The sequence below is a fragment of the Haliotis rubra genome, unplaced genomic scaffold (assembly GCF_003918875.1).
Source record: "Haliotis rubra isolate DU_JTF1 unplaced genomic scaffold, ASM391887v1 Scf1143, whole genome shotgun sequence".
Classification (NCBI taxonomy): domain Eukaryota; kingdom Metazoa; phylum Mollusca; class Gastropoda; order Lepetellida; family Haliotidae; genus Haliotis; species Haliotis rubra.
The window spans coordinates 104,460-125,525 of NW_025765052.1; the positions used below are offsets into that span (position 1 = coordinate 104,460).

The 21,066-nt window shown below is 41.6% G+C and overlaps 1 protein-coding gene across 1 annotated transcript in view; it reads right to left on the reverse strand.

The window, feature by feature from the left end:
* Positions 1–19,981, reverse strand: part of LOC124253639 (fibrocystin-L-like) — a 71,579-nt gene extending 51,598 nt beyond the window's left edge. Inside the window, 14 exon segments of the mRNA XM_046687450.1 lie at positions 23–137; positions 620–779; positions 992–1,080; positions 2,166–2,425; positions 3,652–3,762; positions 4,953–5,023; positions 5,681–5,723; positions 6,563–6,639; positions 7,675–7,728; positions 8,789–8,882; positions 9,905–9,962; positions 10,826–10,928; positions 16,125–16,266; positions 19,897–19,981. Coding sequence (XP_046543406.1) covers positions 23–137; positions 620–779; positions 992–1,080; positions 2,166–2,425; positions 3,652–3,762; positions 4,953–5,023; positions 5,681–5,723; positions 6,563–6,639; positions 7,675–7,728; positions 8,789–8,882; positions 9,905–9,962; positions 10,826–10,928; positions 16,125–16,266; positions 19,897–19,981 — 1,462 coding nt within the window.
* Positions 19,982–21,066: the final 1,085 nt, after the last annotated feature.

Genomic DNA, 21,066 nt, shown 5'->3' on the forward strand with positions numbered 1-21,066 from the left:
TAATTCGTGACGCGAAACCCACCTGTGTAGACCCCCATCACTCCGAGTCTGAACGGGGCATTGGCGTTACCGGAAGCCAGCACAGTCTGAACTTCTTTGGTGGCCGACTTCGCGGACGGAGTGTTCAAAACGACGGTCTGAAACCATGGAATGTTGCTTAACAGCATGGGTAAGGTCTCAGAGTATTGAATTCTCACTTTAACATACTTAACATCATTAGATGACACCTATAATGTAATCAGTTACTTGGCTTTGGCAATATTAACACGGCTACCAATCACTTAAGGGTGTCCTAACCACTGTTTTCCTCGACATGCTTTACATTAAGAGAACACCACAGACTCTGCCCAAACCCTACATTTGTGTCTGATATAATAACACAAAAACATGACATTTATATTCAGCTGACCAGTGTTACTGTTAAAGGTCTTGTCGTCAACACCGAATCGGAATTGACTGTTACAGGAAGTTATCGAGCGATGTCATAATGTTACGAATCCCGCCCAAAACAAGTCAAAATTTAATGTTCTATGGCATGGCTGGCCGTGACTCTACATTTGCGGCCAAGAGGATGTTCTCTAAATGATGTAAATGTCAGCCATTCCGCTCCCTATCTCACCAGCTCTTCCTTGACAACTGTGGAGGTAAACACCAGCTTCTGCTTCTCCTGCCACGCTTGGCCGGTCATGGTGTTGGTGACGTCAGTAGAGTATGCGCGCGCAGCGACCTTGACATACGACGCCGAAGAGCCCTCCCTGTGCAACACCTCCATGTAATAGCTGAAGAAAAGAAAAAATGAAGAGTTTCAAGTTAAATGAAGAAGGAATAATAACGTATTGCAGAATGACTGAAGAAGGAATGTTGAAGAGTCTCGGTTAGATGAAGAAGAAACGACGAAGAGTTTCGGTTAAATGAAGAAGGAATGATAACGTATTGCAGAATGGCTGAAAAAGGAATGCCTTCTTTATTTTGTACGTCAGTGTTACTGTACCTTTGTCCTTCAGTGAGGTTGACCTTCGATGACCGCTGACTCGATGACTTAAAGTAAGTACTGTGAACACTAGCCTCGCACATCTTCACCTATAATGAAACGTAGCAACAACAGTTATTGAAATTGTAGGTGGAAGGTGTGCGAATTGTTAAACTGATATGTGCATCTGGCAGCTTTGTTTTGTCTTTGAGGTTTTTAGTGACCTGGGACCACACGAAAATGTGTTTATGAGCTATTCCGTAAACAGTTCATAGTTCCTTAAAAATAGTATGATTATGAAGTTTTCATCCGTCACAGATGAAAGGGCTGTGGCAAATTAATAGCTTTTAGAATAATAATACTGTGTGGACACCAGAAATATTTAGTTTGTACCCATGTGGGGATTCTAACCCGGGTCTGGTGGTTTTAGTTTCTATACCAATAAGTGAACCGTAACTGTGTTCGTTGAGTCTGTTCAAGAATTATTGAAGCTGTATGAATAACTTTACATAATAGCTTTGGTGAAATCTATCATTGCATGCCTGTTTCGTTGGGATTAGGAATACTATTTTAAAATTTGGAAATCTAACATTACATGCCTTTTTGGTTCCTAGGAGAAACACTATTTATTGTTCTGAGTAAGTAAGGAAGCTGAATTTAACGCCATGTATATTCTTCTGTGAGTGAGTGAGTATGGTTCTAGGCTCACTAGGTTCCTATTAGAAATATTCTAGCAATATCACACCAGAAATGGGCTTCACACTCAGTACTCATGTGGGGACCTGAACTCTGGTTTTCGGTTTGACGAGCGATCGACCACTGTGGTAACCCATCGCTTCTGTCATGGGTCAACATCGGCCACCCAACCCCACTCAGTGTTGACAGCAATGTGCGAAAGATGTTCCAAATTTTGCTAGCCAATCGGGCTATCTATGCCAGAAAGTTACTAGCCCACAAGGTAATTCAGTAGTCGGGAAGTAGTAATTAAGCTGCTAATGTGGTTAACAGGCTATAATCTTGCATGATTTAAACGATTGTTATAATATAACAAGTCGGAGAGAGTGATATATTTACAAAATGACCCCATGACAATTCACCAGCCAGTGACTCTGGAGATTTACTGGCCCGACTGGATTTTTACTACCCACGGGCTAGCGGGTCAGTGGCTATTTCGCACACTGGTTGATAGTGTCACCTTGTTGGCGGGGACGTCGTCTGTGCTGAGGTACAGCTCCGCTTGGTCATCGCCGAGGATGTAGAACCTGTACTCCGACGTCGTGGGCGCCACGAAGAAGCCGCTCATCCGCGTCACGTAGTTGTTCATACCGGTCTCCGTGTAGTGGCTGATGTCCACGCGGTCATGGATGTAGTCGTTAGCACTGACACTCAAGCTACTGATACTGGCCAGGTCGGTGTAAGTATCGTTCCAAATCTCGAACGCGAGACCTCTGTTACCTGCAGGAATATAAAAATATTCGAAATAAGGTCACATTAATATAATTTCTTGTTTCATTACCGCCCGACCTTAAAATGTGGCCCGACGCTATTTTTTATATATTTTGGCACTGGTAAATTTGCGTGTATGAAGCCGGAAGACTTCCGAAATCCGCCTCAGCTTCCGGCATTCCAGGTTTGCTACCAACATTGTATGGAAAATCAGAAAAAATATTTAAAAAATAAATAAAATCCGCCCTACCTACCCATTTTTTAAAAAGTCATGACAAACAAGAAATTTATTTTATGTGGCCTTACCGTGATGTTTTTTTGGTTTCGTTTTGTTGTTGCTTTAACGGTTAACTATTTGAAATGTCCTTATTTGTCAGTAGATGAGTAGTATTGAAATAATAAGTGGATAATACAGGCGGACCGTTTGTTATACAGAGTTACGTCCCTTACGCTTTCCAGGAACCTGTGCTCATGGTCAAAATCACAGGTTCCATCCGACTGTGGTTTTAAGTTTGTCAGTAACCTCTGCACCCGACCGGTAAACGGAACCTGCTGCCTCTCCACAAAGCTATCTTACTGAAAATGTTTGAGAGCGAGTTTTACTCAGCTCTAGACCAATACAGCTGTCGCCCATACACACCTTGATGTAGGGGCTTTAGATCCTCCGGGATCCACGGCTGTTACGCAGACAATCTGTGTGTCGGTCACTGGCTCTACGACGTTGCAGTCCGTGTCTGTTGGACGAAGCACATACTGCTATTAACATCTTGTTCAACAAAGACCAACCCTTCGCTTTGCAAAAAGTACAGATGTCATACCTGAGATAGGTACGAATTGATTAGGGTCAACTCAATTATACCAGTTCGAAAATATCTTAATTTTAAAATCAATCACTAGGGTGGCTATTATTAATTCTCGCGAGGGTATACATTTTCCGATTGTTTACCTGTGAACTATCTATCATTGGTAATCAACCATGTGGTTAATATTATGAGCAAAGACACATCTCGTGAGGGTAAGATGACAATCAGCTAGTTCATAATGTGTTTATCATTAGTTAGTTTCATTGGTCCAATGAAATGCATAAATGTCTCCCTGACAGGCCTGTTCCGTTCAAGGTGGTAAAAAAGTAATTAATAGATATCGCGATCTTGTCTTAATTGTATTCTGATTGTGTCTTGATTGTGTCTTGGTTGTGTCTTGTTAATCATGATATAAGGAGACTGTTCACAAACCTCCAATCTTGACCTTGGACTTTGAGGTGGTTTCATCAAAATGTTTGCCGGTCAAGGTTAATCGTGTCCCTCCTCGCTGACTTCCGGTAGAGGGAGATATACTGTAGATGGCTAGAAACAATACCATTCCGTTTTATTCTAATCTCACCCACAAACGTAAAACACTAACTGATTTCAAATGTATCTGAAATGCCAACGCTGGTTCTATTTTGTCCCTTTCAGATGCCATAGTTTAACATGAACGTACAGTACTGATATCGACCATACCAGTCGTTGTTCCATCCCCATGACGCCGAGCTCCAGGCAGGGAAAATACAAGCGCTCTTTTAACATCGTACCTACGACCTTACATACATACATTTATATAGCGCCGATATCCAGCTCAGTTGCTCAAAGGCGCTTTGTTCTTTCCCTGGACCATTGGATGTCAGTCTCAACGGCACGTCGTATTATCAATCTCAACTCCCTGGGGATCATACAACTCTTGCAGCCACTAGGCGCACCGAGTTAGTGTGGTTTTCCCATCCTTACGAGGTACCCATTCACAGCAGGGTGGAGTAGGACACATAGTCACAGTACTTTGTCCAAGTTTACTGCACGTTGCTGTATCCTCAACTAGGTGTTTGCACGTATTCATGTGGCCACCATCTGGTCATATACTGACCGCCTCCGTGGTGTACTGGTTAGAGCGTCCGCCCGGAGAGCGGAAGGTCGCGGGTTCGATCCCCGACCGCGTCATACCAAAAGACGTTAAAATATGGTACTTGTTGGTCCCTGCCTGGCGCTCGGCATTAATGGGTACAACAAGGACTGGTCGGCTCGGAGTCAGTATAATGTGTCTGAGTGGGGTATTCATTCTTCACTGGGGCATGGTATCTCAGTGGGCTAGCACTTTAAAACCAGCTTAATGCTGGGCTAGTACAAGCAGCCGCACATACACATACACACGCATGCACGTCGTCATATGAGCGAAATATTCTCAAGTACGACGTTAAACCCAATTTCACCTCACCTCACCTCTGGTCATATACCAACGGATTCGTGGATTCTTTTAAGTGCACAGGGTTGTGTACTGTACTTTAGGTGTTGTGACAACACTGAGAGAGTCTGCACACAAAGTTGACTCCAAGATTTTAACCCGGTCACAGGTGGACTCGACCCCGTCACCCCAGGCTCGCTGGATCACTAGCCTGGTGCTTTAGCCAGTTCGCCCACCGCGACCTTCCGTTCTTGTGCCATACGGTCAGTGTTTTAATGTACAGAGGTAATGTAGAGAACAAAGCTAGGGTTGTGAAACTCACGGGCATATGTCTGAAACATGTAGATCTTCCCTGTACTGCTAACGTGGAGAATGTCCGTACTGGGTTGGGACCTTCAAGAAAACAACAGATGTTGAGGATCATCTGAACAACAGTCACAACACTCACAAGTTGAACACTCCGGGGTTTTAGAATACACGAAACGCCAAAAGAAACGTTACCCCCTACCTTTATGAATTACTTAAACAACTTTTAAAGTTCTGTTTCAAAGTATTAGTGTTCAAGAAAGCTTAACAACACAGCTTTATACAAATCACGAAAAAAACAATTCGCAAATGCATTCATATTTAGGCGAAATGCATCCTTTTCAGAAGAGTTAAATTGTCCTATTTTCGTCCATGCCGAAATAAACCATTAACAGTGATTTATAAGTCCAAAGGAAAGGTTGAAATATACTACTTATCAAACGTTTAGACTCACCTAAAGCACTAACTATATGTTATGCATATATATATATGTTTACATTGAAGATGAATTTCGCCACTAACTTGGGGGGGAACCAACTGCCAGCTTTATGCAGATGAATTGTACGAGGATGCTAAAAAGCATGTGTTTACATCGTTCATGTGACCAGCTGCGTTTTGGTGTCAAGTTTTGTTAAGAATTTGCCAATTTTCACTGATTTTCATCTTTTACTGAACTCATGACAATAATCTTTTCAACGTTAAGAATTTGTCTGACATGGAAAGTCTTTGTAATCATTTTCTTACCTTCCGTATCCGCCTTCAATGATGAAACTCGCATTCACAGAACCTGTAATGATAATATAGATGAGTATGGTCCTAAAGCGGCAGTATCAATCCATATTAATCACTGAAAGTCATCACTGGAATTTAAAATGGGCAAATGCTGCCTCTTAAAATGTAGTCAAAGAGTTCTGCCTAGTGCTGTTGGTCAATGCATCCAGTTAGATGAATTTGTTAATGTAACGATTGGAAATATGATACAGGTCAAGCTTGTATACAGGTCATTCATAATTACTAGTCGTGCGGAATAGCCCACTCGATGTAACCTTGACATTGGTAATACGAGTGGTGACCAGTAAACTGTCGTCCGAATTAGATGTGTCTTTGTTGTCTCTTCGTCATGGCAGTTAACGATCGTTTGAACAACTTCTGATTGTTAATTCACACATTAAAATCAATTAGCTGCACGAAAAGACAAATTCAGTTCCTGCCGGGTACCCCCACTACAGCTGAATGGCTAGAGATAGTCCATTAGGTCAGTTGTGAAGATTACAAAAATCAGTTCCTACCGGGTACCCACACTACAGCTGAATGGCTAGAGATAGTCTATCAGGTTAGTTGTGAAGATAACACAAAACAGTTCCTATCGGGTACCCACACTACAGCTGAATGGCCAGAGATAGTCTATCAGGTCAGTTGAGAAAATAACAAAAATCAGTTTCTGCCGGGTACCCACTCAACAGTATGAATGGCTAGACAGTCGATAGGGTCAGTTGTGAAGGTTAGTCCATGTCGGGTACCCACTCTATAGCATAAAGTGTGTAATTGCACGCATAGTGACCTATCACAAATACACATATATATGAGGTACGTCAGGAAATCGTTACGAAAGCCATGCAGACTTACTGACGAAGGTAGACTGGTGTTTGCAATGCAGATCTCCGAAGACACTGGTTCCATCATTGTCAAGATGTATGCCGAATCTGAGAAAGATAGAAGGTAACTCATGTCCATATTGTGGTCAATCCCTGGGCTATCTCACAGAGAGTGAGTGAGTGAGTGAGTGAGTGAGTCAGTGAGTTTAGTTTTACACCGCTTTTTGCAATATTCCAGCAATATCACGGCTGAATATTTCTTGAAGAATCTAGGAGGGGGAAACCAGAAATGAGCTTCACATTGTGCCCATGTGGAGAATCGAACCCGGGTCTTCGGCGTGACGAGCCAACGCCTTAACCACTAGGCTACTCCACCGACCCCTATCTCACACGAGCTTATTTTGACTTTGATTATTATGACTATGATTATTATTACTATCATTACTGTCAGCCTGTAATTCCTTCTCGAAACTCCGCCATATAGCTGGAATATTGCTGAGTGCGCCGTAAAGCTGAACTCACTCACTCACTCACCTTCTCGAAACTAGTAACGTAAAAATAGATATTCAGGTGGCTCGGGGTTGCGTCCCTTTCGTCCTGCACGGATCATATGATGGTAGGTTCGAATCCCGATTTCACCCAGATTATGAGAGCTGGTCTCGGTCAGTAACAAATTCACCCCTACTGGTTCACGGCTGACATTTTCACTACTTTCACTCTTTCGTTTCTCTTGAATCAAACCCGGGCATTCGGGCTCCCGAACGAACCACTGGGCTAAACCTTAGCCGAATCATGTGAGGTATAAATCAGAAAAATAGAGAAACCTAATCCCTCTGATGTGTCTTAACCATAACTACCAGATGAACTGGCGTATAAAAGAAAGTACACATTTGGTGTTTTGGAAGGTCCTATGGCACCAGGTGTGTAGTTTTTTGGTACGTCAGTATGTGTATATACACATATATTCAGTGAGTGAGTGAGTTTAGTTTTACGCCGCTTTAAGCAATATTCCAGCAATATCACGGCGGGAGACACCAGAACTGGGCTTCACACATTGAAAATACGTGGGAAATCGAACCTGGATCTGTGGTGTGGCGAGCGAACGCAATACCAACCAGGCTCCCCCCTCCCTCCTATACTTACAGAGAATCGTTGTCCAGATCCTTTAGCTCACAGTTCTCGCTTCCTAAGTACACCCTGGAATAGACAACATAAAATGCTAACTGGTCTAACTATTCAATGGTGATATGTTTAACCACGCTTATAACATACTGACAGATATGGAACAGTGTTTTTGGTCGCGACCACATGCCGTATATTATTTTCGACACATATCACGAACTACGGTTATATCGAAGTCAGACTATAAGACTACTGGCCCTTTTGAGTTCGTTATCACAGTACTTAGCTGTGGGTACCTCGTTTCTGTGTGCGTGTGTTTAGTTTTTCGCAGCACTCAGCAATATTCCAGCAATATTGCGGTGGTCTATAAATAATCAAGTCTGGACCAGACAATCCAGTGATCAACAGCATGAGCATCGATCTGCGCAACTGGGAAACGATGACATGTGTCAAACAAGTCAGCGAGCCTGACCACCCGATCCCGTTAGTCGCCTCTTACGACAAGCATGGGTTACTGAAGATCAAATCTAACCCGGATCTTCACGGGTTAGTTTCTGTAGTATAATAATAATCATTAAGCAATGTCATTATTTCGGAATTAAGTTTCTTTTAGGAAAGTGATATTTTGTCTGAATTTAGTTTTTATGACATTTTGAACTGCTCGTTAAGAAGCAGGATGCCTTATCAGTGCTGGAACATTATCAAAACATGTGATACAACTTTAATATAGGCGACAAAACCTTTATAAACCGAATGCGAATATATAAAAACAAGTGTGTTTAAACCACTATTAAATGGTGACGATCTAATGTCGCGAAAAAGTGATCGCGTCCTGATAAATGTGAAATGGCCAAAGAGTTATGGTGACTGACAGGTATAAACATAAAATTCCGTCGAACACCGTTGTGTCGAATTTGGGAGGACCTAACTAAAAACTTTGATTCATCCGAGGGTTGACACAAAAATGACGACTAAAGAGTAAATACGTAGGGAGTATTTACTTCCACACATCCGTATGTTCGACACATCAGAATTCGACACAACGGTGTTTATAGGACAGTAGAGGCAGTTGATCGGGAATAAGGTTTTCTAAGCACATCTTGTGGCCTTTCTTGCAGCTTAGTCATTGACGTACCTGAGCAGCTTCTCCGCCTTGCCGTTGCTGCTGGAGGCCATGTTGCTGCCGTATCTGTCGGTGATGAGCTTGCCCCGGAACTTCACCATATCCCCTGTTGACACAAAGCAATAACGACTAAATGATGATGCTTCGAAAATGGGGGTTGGGACGGTGTGGTAGCCTTGTGGTTAGAGTGTTCGCTCGTCACGATGAAGACAAGGGTTCGATTCCCAACATCGGTAAATCGTGTGAAGTCGATTTGTGGTGGTGTACCCGCTATGGTGCGGGTGTACTGGGGCCTGAACTCCTAGTGTACTGGGGCCTGAAATCTCTGTATAGAGTTGCGTCCCTTGGGCACATCAAAACCGGAGATTCGAAATCGATTATCGGTGATCGTGGGTTCACCAAATTGGTGTATGTGCAATGTTCAACGTTTGTGTTTGATTTTGCTGTTTGACGTCGCTCAGCAATATTCCAGCAATATGGCGGCGGCCTGCATAAAATCGAGTCTGCAGACAATCCAGTGATCAACAGCATGAGTATCGACCTACGATACCGTTATTCGGCACCTACGACAAGTATGAATTGCTGAAGTAACAATACTAAACCGGATCTCAACGGGTCTACTGTTGAGAGAGGCGTTAAAGCCACATCACTCACCCCCTCACTCCAAACTGTGAAATCAAACGCGGTAAGCACTCGTTTGATCAATTGGTCGTGCAGATATAATGATCTCAGAAGAAAGTTGAATGAGTATATAACTTCGCGATTAGGCGTAGATACAAACACCGTTATCAAGGCAGTGAGTGAGTTTAGTTTTACGCCGCCTCAACAATATTCCAGCTAAATGGCGGCGGTCTATCTGGACTAGAGAAACCAGTGATCAACACGATGAGCATCGATCTACGCAATTTGGAACCGATTACATGTGTCCGATCTCGTTAGTCGGCTCTTCAAGCATGGGGTATTGAAAATCAATTCTAACCCGGATCTTCACGGGTTTATCAAGCCACTGATGCGTCATGTTTCATAACGGTACACGTAGCTACAATAAAGACGTTGCATATCCTGCCAGTTATCTCCCCTGTTTGATAATGCCCACAAATGCTACAACGGAAGTCAAGTCACACTAACCTGGGAAGCCTGTTATTGGCGAGAGAGAGTCCAGGGTTGGGGTGTACGAACTTGATGTCTGAAACAAAATTTGTTTTATTGAACAAAAATGCTGAAACAATGAGCACTATATTCCTCTCGCACGTTCAGCAGCTTGGATTAACCTGTAGATGGAATTTCAGCCATATTTCTCGGAGGGCGGGAGGCAGTGGTTCGATCCACTAGCTGCGTCATACCTAAAAACGTTTACTTGTTGTTACTCTGTCTGGTGTTCGGCATTGAGGATAAAACTAGCACCACTCGTCTCCGAATCAGCGCAATGTGGCGAGATCTGTGAAACCAGCAACCATCTGTTCAAGTGCAAGGACAACGCAAGTCGCACATTCGTAACTACTCGTGTCTTTCCGGCAAGCCTCCTGGCGAGTCCTACCCCACTCGTGGCCATGTTGTCAACTGGGCCTTCTCTATGCGCAAACGGGCACGGAGATGGACATTGTGTAGGACTATTTCCAAGGAAAGTTAACTCTGAATTTCTTAACATGGCTACTCCTAGAAATTTATAATACAACACGAAAGTCACTTTGAGTAAGGTTTTTTTAGGTCGTTAACAAATATCAGTAACAAGATAATTTTATCATCACGGAAATAATGAAAATCGATAATCGCACAGAAACTATTTGACCTCATTTCACATTTAAGTACACGCAATTTTACTGGTTTGTCACAATTCTTGGCAATAATGGCGTACTATACAAGTACGAGTCGTCTTGTAGGTCACGGAAAGAGGCGAGTTACGAATGGCAAGTCGCTGTGTGAGTGAAATATTCAAAGACGTAACGTTAAACGTCACGTCTCCTTCATGCCATCAATTATAGGTTTGCTACGATTATGCTCAGATCTATGGAGACACTGTAATGGGGAACAGTAGACAGACAGACTTACCTTGAACTCACACTTGGACTCGGCTCCTGCACAGTGGTCACTAGCGGGGATGTCCACTCCATCTACGGACACTCGGACCTTGTACTCTCCTGCGGGCATTTTCCTGTAAAAAAAACAGATGTATGATCAACGGATATGGTGTATGAAAGACAAACCATGGCGGGTTCCAGCAACAATTGGACAAGGAGAGGTTTGCTTCTGGAAGAACCGGGCAAGATGCTTAAGCCAGCTGGTCGGGACATATTGAGTAAACTCAGTGTTTAACCCACACATTCGGACTGGATGGTGGAAAATCAAAGACTCGGACATGATGGTGAAACCCACACGCTCGGACACGGAGGTGAATCCAGGAACATGCTTGTGAAACCAACACGATTAGACGTGGAAGTAAAATCCTCACATCGGATACTGAGTCGAAACCGACACGGAGGAACATGGAGGTGAAACCCATACACTTGGACATGGTTATTCACGTATTTCTAGGGTGCGTTCAGGTTTCCTTTAAAGCGGTGTTGTGGTGTTAATGACGCCGACACAACGGTTGCGCCATCTTGACTGGAAACATGCACGCTACATGCGCCAGACCGTGTCTGTTTCGTTATATGAAGACATGTTTTACGTAACAAAACATCCACAACACGTGTAGTATACGTAACATATAACATATATAGTGCTCGTCACTTGTACAACGTCAATAGCATGTATAGCGTACATAACACGCCCTGTACGTGACAGTGACGTGACGTTTACAGTGTACATGATATAAACAAGTTCGTATCATAACTCGCCTTTGTAACATTTACAGTTTACCTGGCATAAAATATATTGTACATGACATATGGTGTGTACGTGACACATTGAGTGAACTTCTGTAGCGTTTAGAATTACTTGAAGCAAACTAGTGCCTCCTTCCTCTCGGCTTTTGTTTCATGTTTTTAAACATCCATAACACGAGTGGTATACCATGTTCATAACATATGTAGTATTCGTTACATATACAAAGTCCATAGCATGTATAGCATACGTAACATATATAGTGTTTCGAATTACTGAAACCAAACTGGGGGGCGGTGGGGTAGCCTAGCGGTTAAAGCGTTCACTCGTCACGCCGAAGACCCGGGTTCGATTCCTACATTGGTACAAGGTGTGAAGCCAATTTCTGGTGTCCCATACCGTGATATTGCTGGAATATTGCTAAAAGTGGCGCAAAACTCACTCACTCACTCACTCGAACCAAACTTTTCTCTGCTTTTATTCCATGTTTTGTGAATGTTTGTTGCTTGTTTTACGCCGCAGCATATTCCAGCAAAACGACGGGTCGAATCACTAGGTGACATTCCAGTGATTGATATAATGAACAACCCTCTCGCTGAAAACACTCGGTTATGACAACATGCAATCAGCGGAGACTGACCAACCGATCAAAACAAAACCAGCTGCCCTTGACGACAAGCATTCGTTAATGGGATCATATTCTTACCCAAAGTCCAAGTGGGGCCTGATTTGATGGTTCCCCCCTGTAGATCGTATGAGTATTAATGAAGTCGCGTTCACGCATGTACAATGATCTCCGTTCTTCCTAAACAGACCGTCACGGTTCAAGACACAAAGGCAGGTACACATGTCAACAGCAAACATCATTAAAATAACATTACAACGCTTTGATGATGGTCGTGCCATTGACAACACGTCGAGCGTCAAGGTCAAGGACGGACGGACGGCGCGAACCTCGCGATGTGAAGGAATCGGTAAGTCTTCAGGTGACAATGATTGTATTGTTTCAAGGTTGATGCCTAGGGGTGAATAGGGTCAGATGTGGCTTGACCACGGGGGACTAATTAAAAGAGACCAATGTACAGATACTAACCGTCAAAACAACGTCATAAAATATGTACGGACCTAATCTAACAAATGGAGCCGTAGTTTCGTATATACACAACTTGTTGTGATTGCTTTGAGAGAAACGTGTTTAGATGTATAAATGTAAATATGGTCATCAGTTTGACCGTTTGAAATGGTGCTCCAGAGTTTAATGGACACTGACACACACCTAACAATCAAGACTCTTGTAAGCCCACTGAATAACGCCAAATCCTTGGGTATATGTCTTATCAAAAATGGCCTTTAGGTCAGTTATAATTCCATATAACTATTGCTGACATAAAACTAAATACAAAAGCAGAACAAAAAACAAACATAACCAATACCAATCAAACCATCCCATAGTCCATACACCCATTACAACTTCTGGCAAATTTCCAAATTCAAAGTTCATATAAATTTGGTTATGCAAGACAAACGCCCCCTTCAGGTTGTCATATCTTTCGGTTAAATCACCCTTTTTCAATCAAACACTAAATGGTCTGGTGGGCCCGTGTCGGAAATACGCATCATGTCGGAAAGCACATGTTAAATCTCCAAATAATCATCATCGCCATCAGTTTGACAGTATCAGTTGTATAACAGTATAACTGTATCAGTAGCATAACGGTACAATTTGACCTTGATTGTACGTTTAACGGACAACAGTATACGATGGGATATGGACTTATACGTCTTCAAACTAGGTACAAGCTCTCCACAATACTTAACCTGAGGTGAAAAGAACTATACTTCACAATTGATATCTAAAATATGATTGATTTTTAATTGAAATTTTAGTTAGCAATTTTATCTCCCCAAAACAAATTCAGTGTCAGCACTCAAAGAATAGGTTAACGAATTTGTTTGTAAAATAATTTGATCTGGAACTGTTAACGTTAAAACAACGCATAATACACAGATTCTGATTGCTACAAGTAACTTATCTTTGACGAGCAATAAATTTGCTTGTTTTGTAACAAATGTACAAAATCTAAACCACGGCATGGACCATATGGTTGCACTCTCATCTCTAACTCCAGTCTTCCTTGTACCAATGTATTTATATACAATATTACCCAGATTGCTCTATACAACTTGTTACAGGGATGAGTGATGGTTAAATGGACATGATTGGATTAACAAGAGTGCCATTCACCTCCAGTTTTATTAGGCGACAAAATGTGAGTAACACGTGGTATATTTGGGATTACATTTCTCAGTAAAGTACAGATTCTATTACTTTTGTTTGGTTGAGTCCCATCTGTGCTTCCAACCCACACTCTCGGGTCAGGAACCTCAAGGTGTGCTATCTAACCCACTCAGCCACAGACTGGACGCCGGACAACTGGTACACTGGATCACGTACTTTCGTACTTGGTGTACTCCTGTGACAAGTGTCTAATTTCTGTCGTTTTCTCAAAAAGGGTTCAAGGGTTCATTTCAAACTTGTTTAGAAATATATGTATGGATGGCTTTTTTTAAATAGGAAAGGGAAATTGTTCAACAAAGTCTGGAGACAGAAATGATTTGTCAAGAGGATTGAATAGACTGACTGACTGCGTATGGTTTTACGCCGTTTTCAGCAATATTCCAGCAGTATCACGGCGGGGGACACCAGAAATGGGCTTCACACATTGTACCCATGCGGGGAATCGAACCCGTGTCTTCGGCGTGACGAGCGAACGCTTTAACCACTGGGCTACCCCATCGCCCGGATTGAATGGATATAACACAGCTTGTTATAAGAAATATTGTGTATCACAAATAATTTGTTATTTACCTCCCTAGCTTTATACAGATGCGAAATACATAGCAAGGGATGTCAGCAAGCACCACTGAATTATTGGCGAGGCGAACACTTGCTGATTATAGTCTACTTTACGATTGATCTGTCTGAGCGTATCGGACAAGGCTTGTCTCGTTTGCATGTTAAGTACATTATGTTCAGAGACAGACAATCCCTGATAGACGGCAGAATCTGTTATACCCACAAGGCCATAACAGGTGACCAGCGACAGAATCCATTGGTTTCTCTTCAACAAACAACTTTGGTTTGTCGACATTCAGCATTGTAGCTGATGCAGGCAAGGGCAGAAATTTGTTACGACGAATTGTACCATGATCAACAAAAACAAGCGCAAAGGGTCCGTAAACACGATAGTTGATGAAACGTTGTACATTAGTAACAGAAATAAGTGGTGATAAGTTACTGTATAGCACATCGTCATTAGAATTTAATGTGAAGCACGTTATTAGGATATCCTGTTATATTTGGCAGCTCGTAATTAGGACAACATTGTATTCCGCATAGCTGGCAACTTATATTTTTGTGCAGGATCTCATGTTGTATGTGGTACGTCTTTACTATGATAACCTACTGTGCGTAGCATGTCGTCGTTATAATTACTATGTAGGCGTTACTGTCATTGTGATGGTTCAATGTGTGTAGAGGTGAGGTGAGGTGAAATGGGGTTTAACATCGTACATCGTACTTCAGAATATTTCGCTCATATGACGACGTTCATGCGTGTGTATGTGTGGCTGCTTGTACTAGCCCAGACTTAAGCTGGTTTTATAGTGCTAGCCCACTGAGATACCATGCCGCAGTGAAGCATGAATACCCCACTCAGACACATTATACTTACTCCGAGCCGACCAGTCCTTGTTGTACCCATTAATATCAAGCGCCAGGCAGGGACCAACAAGTACCAGATTTTAACGTCATTTGGTATGAAGCGACCGGGGATCGAACCCGCGACCTTCCGCTCTCCTGTCGGACGCTCTAACCACTACACCACGGAGGCGGTTTTACAGTGTATAGAACATCGTCAGAATAGTAACATATTTGTGTAGCATCACGATTATCATAAAGATTTGGGTGCAGCACGCTGTCATTACTAAAACCTATCGTGGGTATCGCATTGTCGTTACGATAACCTATTGTTCGTATCGCATTGTCGTTACGATAACCTGTTGTGCGTATCGCATGGTCGTTACAATAACCATTGTGCGGATCGCATTGTCGTTACAATAACTATTGTGCGTATCGCATTGTAGTTACGATAACCTATTGGGCGTTACACATTGTCGTTACATTAACGTATTCCTTAGAACTACGTTGGTATGATTACTTATTATTTATTTACGCAGATCTGCGTGAGGAACACTGGAATTAAAACGTATTGATAAATGATAAATATTTAACGTGGAGCACACGGCATCCATGATGAATATATCATGGTGGGTTTTGGTCCTGTGGAAATCAGCTGAATTTAAGCATCGATGGTCGCGGACAGTCCATGGATGGATGTTTGGCAGCTTGGTTTACAAAGAGCCATTATTATTATTATTATTATTATTATTATTATTATTCATATAATGGAACACAACACCATTCCACTAGCGTATCGTGCAGCACATCACCATGGTAACTTACTGTGTATAGCACATGATCTGTGTTTCGTGGGAACCGTCAGGGTGAAATGCACATTCGTATGCCGTCGTACCGGACACCATCTCCACCTTGTTGCCAACGTGGCCAAAGCCAGCACCAAAGCTGAACAGGTTTCTAGCGAAATCTGAAATATAAGGCAGGTATAGCTTTGGTGGAAACCGCAACTGAAACTCAAAACACCGATGCTACCAGTTTAATGGCACTGTTCCTGTTCCTTCTAATAATGACAGAACATGCCACTTTCAAATATTGGTGGATTCAGTGATACAAACGAAACAGACATCATCACGTTGTTGTTGAGGTGATGACTTTTAAACAGTCAACTTATTCTTTGTGAGAGATAGAAAGAGTGCATGCTAAAAACTCCATAATATATACTATTCACACTTTCCTAAGGACCGAATCATGGATTCAACAGAAAACTATTATGTGGGGTCAAATTTGGTTTAAATATCTAAGCTTATTGTTAGCATGGATCCTAGGTTTCAGGATCTCATTTCATCTTGTGGATCCCATATCTGCTATTGTTGTGTACTTGTCAGTGACTCGTTCAATAATTTGCAAAATGGCTGATTGGTGCCATGAAAACCATTTTTATGGTTCCTCATGTATCAGGTGCATAAGGTTAGATTAAAGTGACTGTTTGCGTAAAGAGAGGTTACCATATTAAACTATTATAATTTATCCAGTTTTAAATGAATACAATTTCAAGTTATGAATCTACGTTTAAGTAAAGTTGTGATTTTTGTGATCCTAAGCAAAGTGTGAGTAGTATATAATACGGTATGGCGACATGTCAGTTTAATGTGGGTGTAAAACGGTGAAATAGTTTTTTAGACGATAAGCACTTTGGTCAAACTTGCGAAACTGGGCATGGTTCAGTCAAACCATAATCGAATATTTTAAATACAAATACATTTGGCGTGATCTCCACGCTCGGACCTGCTGAAGGTCATTAGTTGACTTTTCAAATTTACCGCCTCCGTATTTAGTTTTGCCTCGTTTTAAAGTGTAAAGAAGCAAACATTTTTTTTTGAAGTGTTCCAGGGATATATGCGTATAGAATCACGCAGTTTTCTTTCAGTTTCGTTAGCTTGTATTTCCTCAGAAAAAGCAAACGTACTGATCATACAAATAAACTTTCCAAATATTTGACAGCACATGCAACAGGACTTGCCGGCATACCTAGAATTACATTATTCATGCATCAAACAAAATTTAATGGTGTATAACTTTAATTCAAAGATCGACATATCTTCGGAATCCACCTCACTAACACGATTCTACACTCACTCACTAACTCACTTGATTATAGCCGCCGTGGCATGCATGCACTTGTTGGATCATGGCCGGCTTATTCACTCATTCGATTATTTATTCACTCACTATAATTCACTCAAGCAATCGATTATTCACTCACCCACTCGATTACTCATTCACTTGATTACTCACTCATTCACTTGATTACTCACTCACTCGATTACTTACTCACTCACTTGATTACTCACTAACTCACTCGATTACTCACTCACTCGATTATTCACTCACTTACTCGATTACTCACTCGATTACTCACTCACTCACTTGATTACTCATTCACTTACTTGATTATTAACCCACTCACTCAATTACTCACTCACTCACTCGATTACTCACTCACTCACACGATTATTCACTCATGCGATTACTCACTCACTCGATTATTCACTCACTCACTTCATTACTCACTCTCTCGATTACTCATTCACTTACTTGATTATTCACTCACTCGAGAACTCACTCGATTATTCACTCACTTGATTACTCACTCACTCAACCCCCGGCCCCAGCCACACTCACTCACTCACTCACAGCCAAGCATGATGGCGTTGATAGGCCCCGCTCTGACATGCACACACCTGTACGGTCATGGCCGGCTTATTCGGAGCTGTTTACAACCTGCACTGACCGTATTAATCAAATACCGCATTAGAGGGTAGATGGCAGATTGCCTATTCATTATATATTACCCGCAGTGTAATAACCTCATTGTTGTTTGGTGTAGTCGCGGGCTAATCAGCTCAAGCTTTACCTCCAAGCAAGAAGGGTTCTACTTTGTCGTGAACACAGGTTTGTGTACGATGAGGGTTAACGATTTATGCCTCGCCATGATTCGTCGTGGTACACCTGTTTTGTAACCTGAAATTACGCTTGTTTCTATGTAGCGGGATTGGTGAGACTATTGTCCAGGCGCAGTTTTACTGAACATTAGATTGGTCGTAGTTAGTGAGCTTGTGATACATCAATGTTATACAAATATCACATGGAAATAAATTAATGACATAATTTCATTCTATGTATAATGTTTTGCTGGGTTGTATACATGACGTATTACCTGGTTGTATACATGACGTATTACCTGGTTGTCTACATGACGTATAAGGGGGTTTTGTATATGACGTAATACTGGGTTTGGTACATGATGCATAACTTGACTGTCTACATGACGTATTACTTGGTTTTGTATATGACGTAATATTGGGTTTGGTACATGATGCATAACTTGACTGTCTTCATGACGTATTACTTGGTTTTGTATATGACATATTACTGGGTTTTGTACATGATGCATTACTTGATTGTCTACATGACGTATTACGTGGTTTTGTACGTGACATATTACTGGGTTTTGTACATGACGCATTTCTTGAGGTATACATGACGTATTATTGGGTTGTCTATATGACGTATTACTTGGTTTTGTACATAACGTTTTACTTGATTGTCTACATAACGTATAACTTGGCTCTGTACATGACGTATTACTGGGTTGTCTACATGAAGCAATACTTGATTGTATACATGGCGTATTATACGGTTGTATGCATGGCGTTTTGCTGGGTTATATACATGACGTATTACTTGTTTGTATACATGTCGTATTATTGGGTTGTCTACATGACGTATTACTTGGTTTTGTATATGACGTATTACTTGGCTTTGTACATGATGTATTACTGGGTTGTCTACATGAAGCATTACTTGATTATCTACATGACGTATTACACGGTTTTATGGTTGACGTATTACTGGGTTGTGTACATGACGTATTATGGGGTTTTACACATGACGCATTGCTGTGGCAATACACGACAGAATGTCGAACGGCATACCGGACGCATGCGTGGAACATGCACTTTATTCTATATCAAATGTTAATGTCGGATGATACATAGCTTTTATGTATCACGTCTCGGTGAATTAATGCCTTTTACACTAGAATGAGTGGTAGAGTATTTTTGTAACCTAGATTTTAACAATTATACAGCAATGTGGTAATCAATGTGGGCTATTAATATGATGAACGAACACTTGACACAAAAAGGAATTTGGACTTTCTGAAATTAAACGAATCATCTGCCTCTACATTTTCCTAAACGCTATGTCCCTCTGGGGCGGAAATCTTAAACAGAAGTGAATGCATAGCTTAAAGTCTGATTCATGCAAATTCATGTTATGATAACAAGCTATTTCAGAAGGGCATTGGGTAGTCTGGACCAGACAATCCAGTGATCAACAGCATGAGCACCGTTCTATGCAATTGGGAACCGATGACATGCGTCAACCAAGACAGCGAGCCTGAACACCCGATCCAGTTAGTCGCCTATTACGACAAACATGGGTTACTGAAGACCAGTTCTTACTGAAGAACCCGGATCTTCATGGTTCCTACCCACCCAGCACCCATCTCCTCCAGGCTCTTGTCAATACTCACTCCGTCCTGTGATGGTGACGCGGGTCTCCCCGTTGGTACTGCCATGGCGGGGCTCGATGTACAACACTGAAGAATCTGGAAACATAACTCTTCGTATCAGAACAGGTTATATTCACGTTATATGCAGTTCTGGTGAATAACAAGGACAACGTATACTCCTTACTTCAACAAGAACCAAAGTTTGTAACATAGTTACTTTGATGACACCCAAATATTACACATGTGAAGTGAAGAAAGGAGGCGCGTTTGATACTATGTCCTGATGGCGTGTTTTGAGGGATTTCCGTTTTGACTAAAGGTCAAACCTTTCACAAAAGTCGAAATATGTTCTTCAATTTCTTTAGCAAAATGAGTAAAGTGGCCGGTAAAAAATGCACTATATATGGTATGGTCAAAACTGCTAATACTGTTACCTGTAACGGCAGTTCAAAACAGCAAATTAACATAAATCGGCTGATAATATGATTACATTGAACAGGACAATAACAACTACCACTGCAACTACCACTTCTACTACTACTTCAATTACCACTACCACCACTACTACTGCTACTCCTACTACTTCTTCTAAATCTACATGTACTACTACTACTACTAGTACGACTACTACTACTACGACTACTACTACTACTTCTGCTGCTGCTACTACTACTGCTACCACTACTACTACTTCTACTAAATCTGTATACTACTACTACTACTACTACTACTACTACTACTACTATTTGCACTACTACAACTACGACTACGTGTACTACTACAACTACGTGTACTACTAATACAACTACAATGTAATTGTATTATTATTACTACTACTAATTCTACTAGTGCTACTTTTTTCACTACTACAACTGCTTGTACTACTACTACTACTACTACTACTACTACTACTACTACTACTACTACTACTACTACTAGTACCAGTACTACTTTTAGTACTGCTACTTGTACTACTACTAAGCAATAATCACGATAGTGATGATTTATTATCCAAAACTGTCTTCCAAAAGAGATATCGCTTGCATGTCTTTCAGTGAGTGAATGAGTTTAATTTTACGCCACACTCAGCAATATTCCAGCCATATGGCGGCGTTGCATGTCTTTCAACATATAATGCACGAATGTTCGACGGTAAGAGTTAGCAACTACACAGCACGATTCGGATGTTTT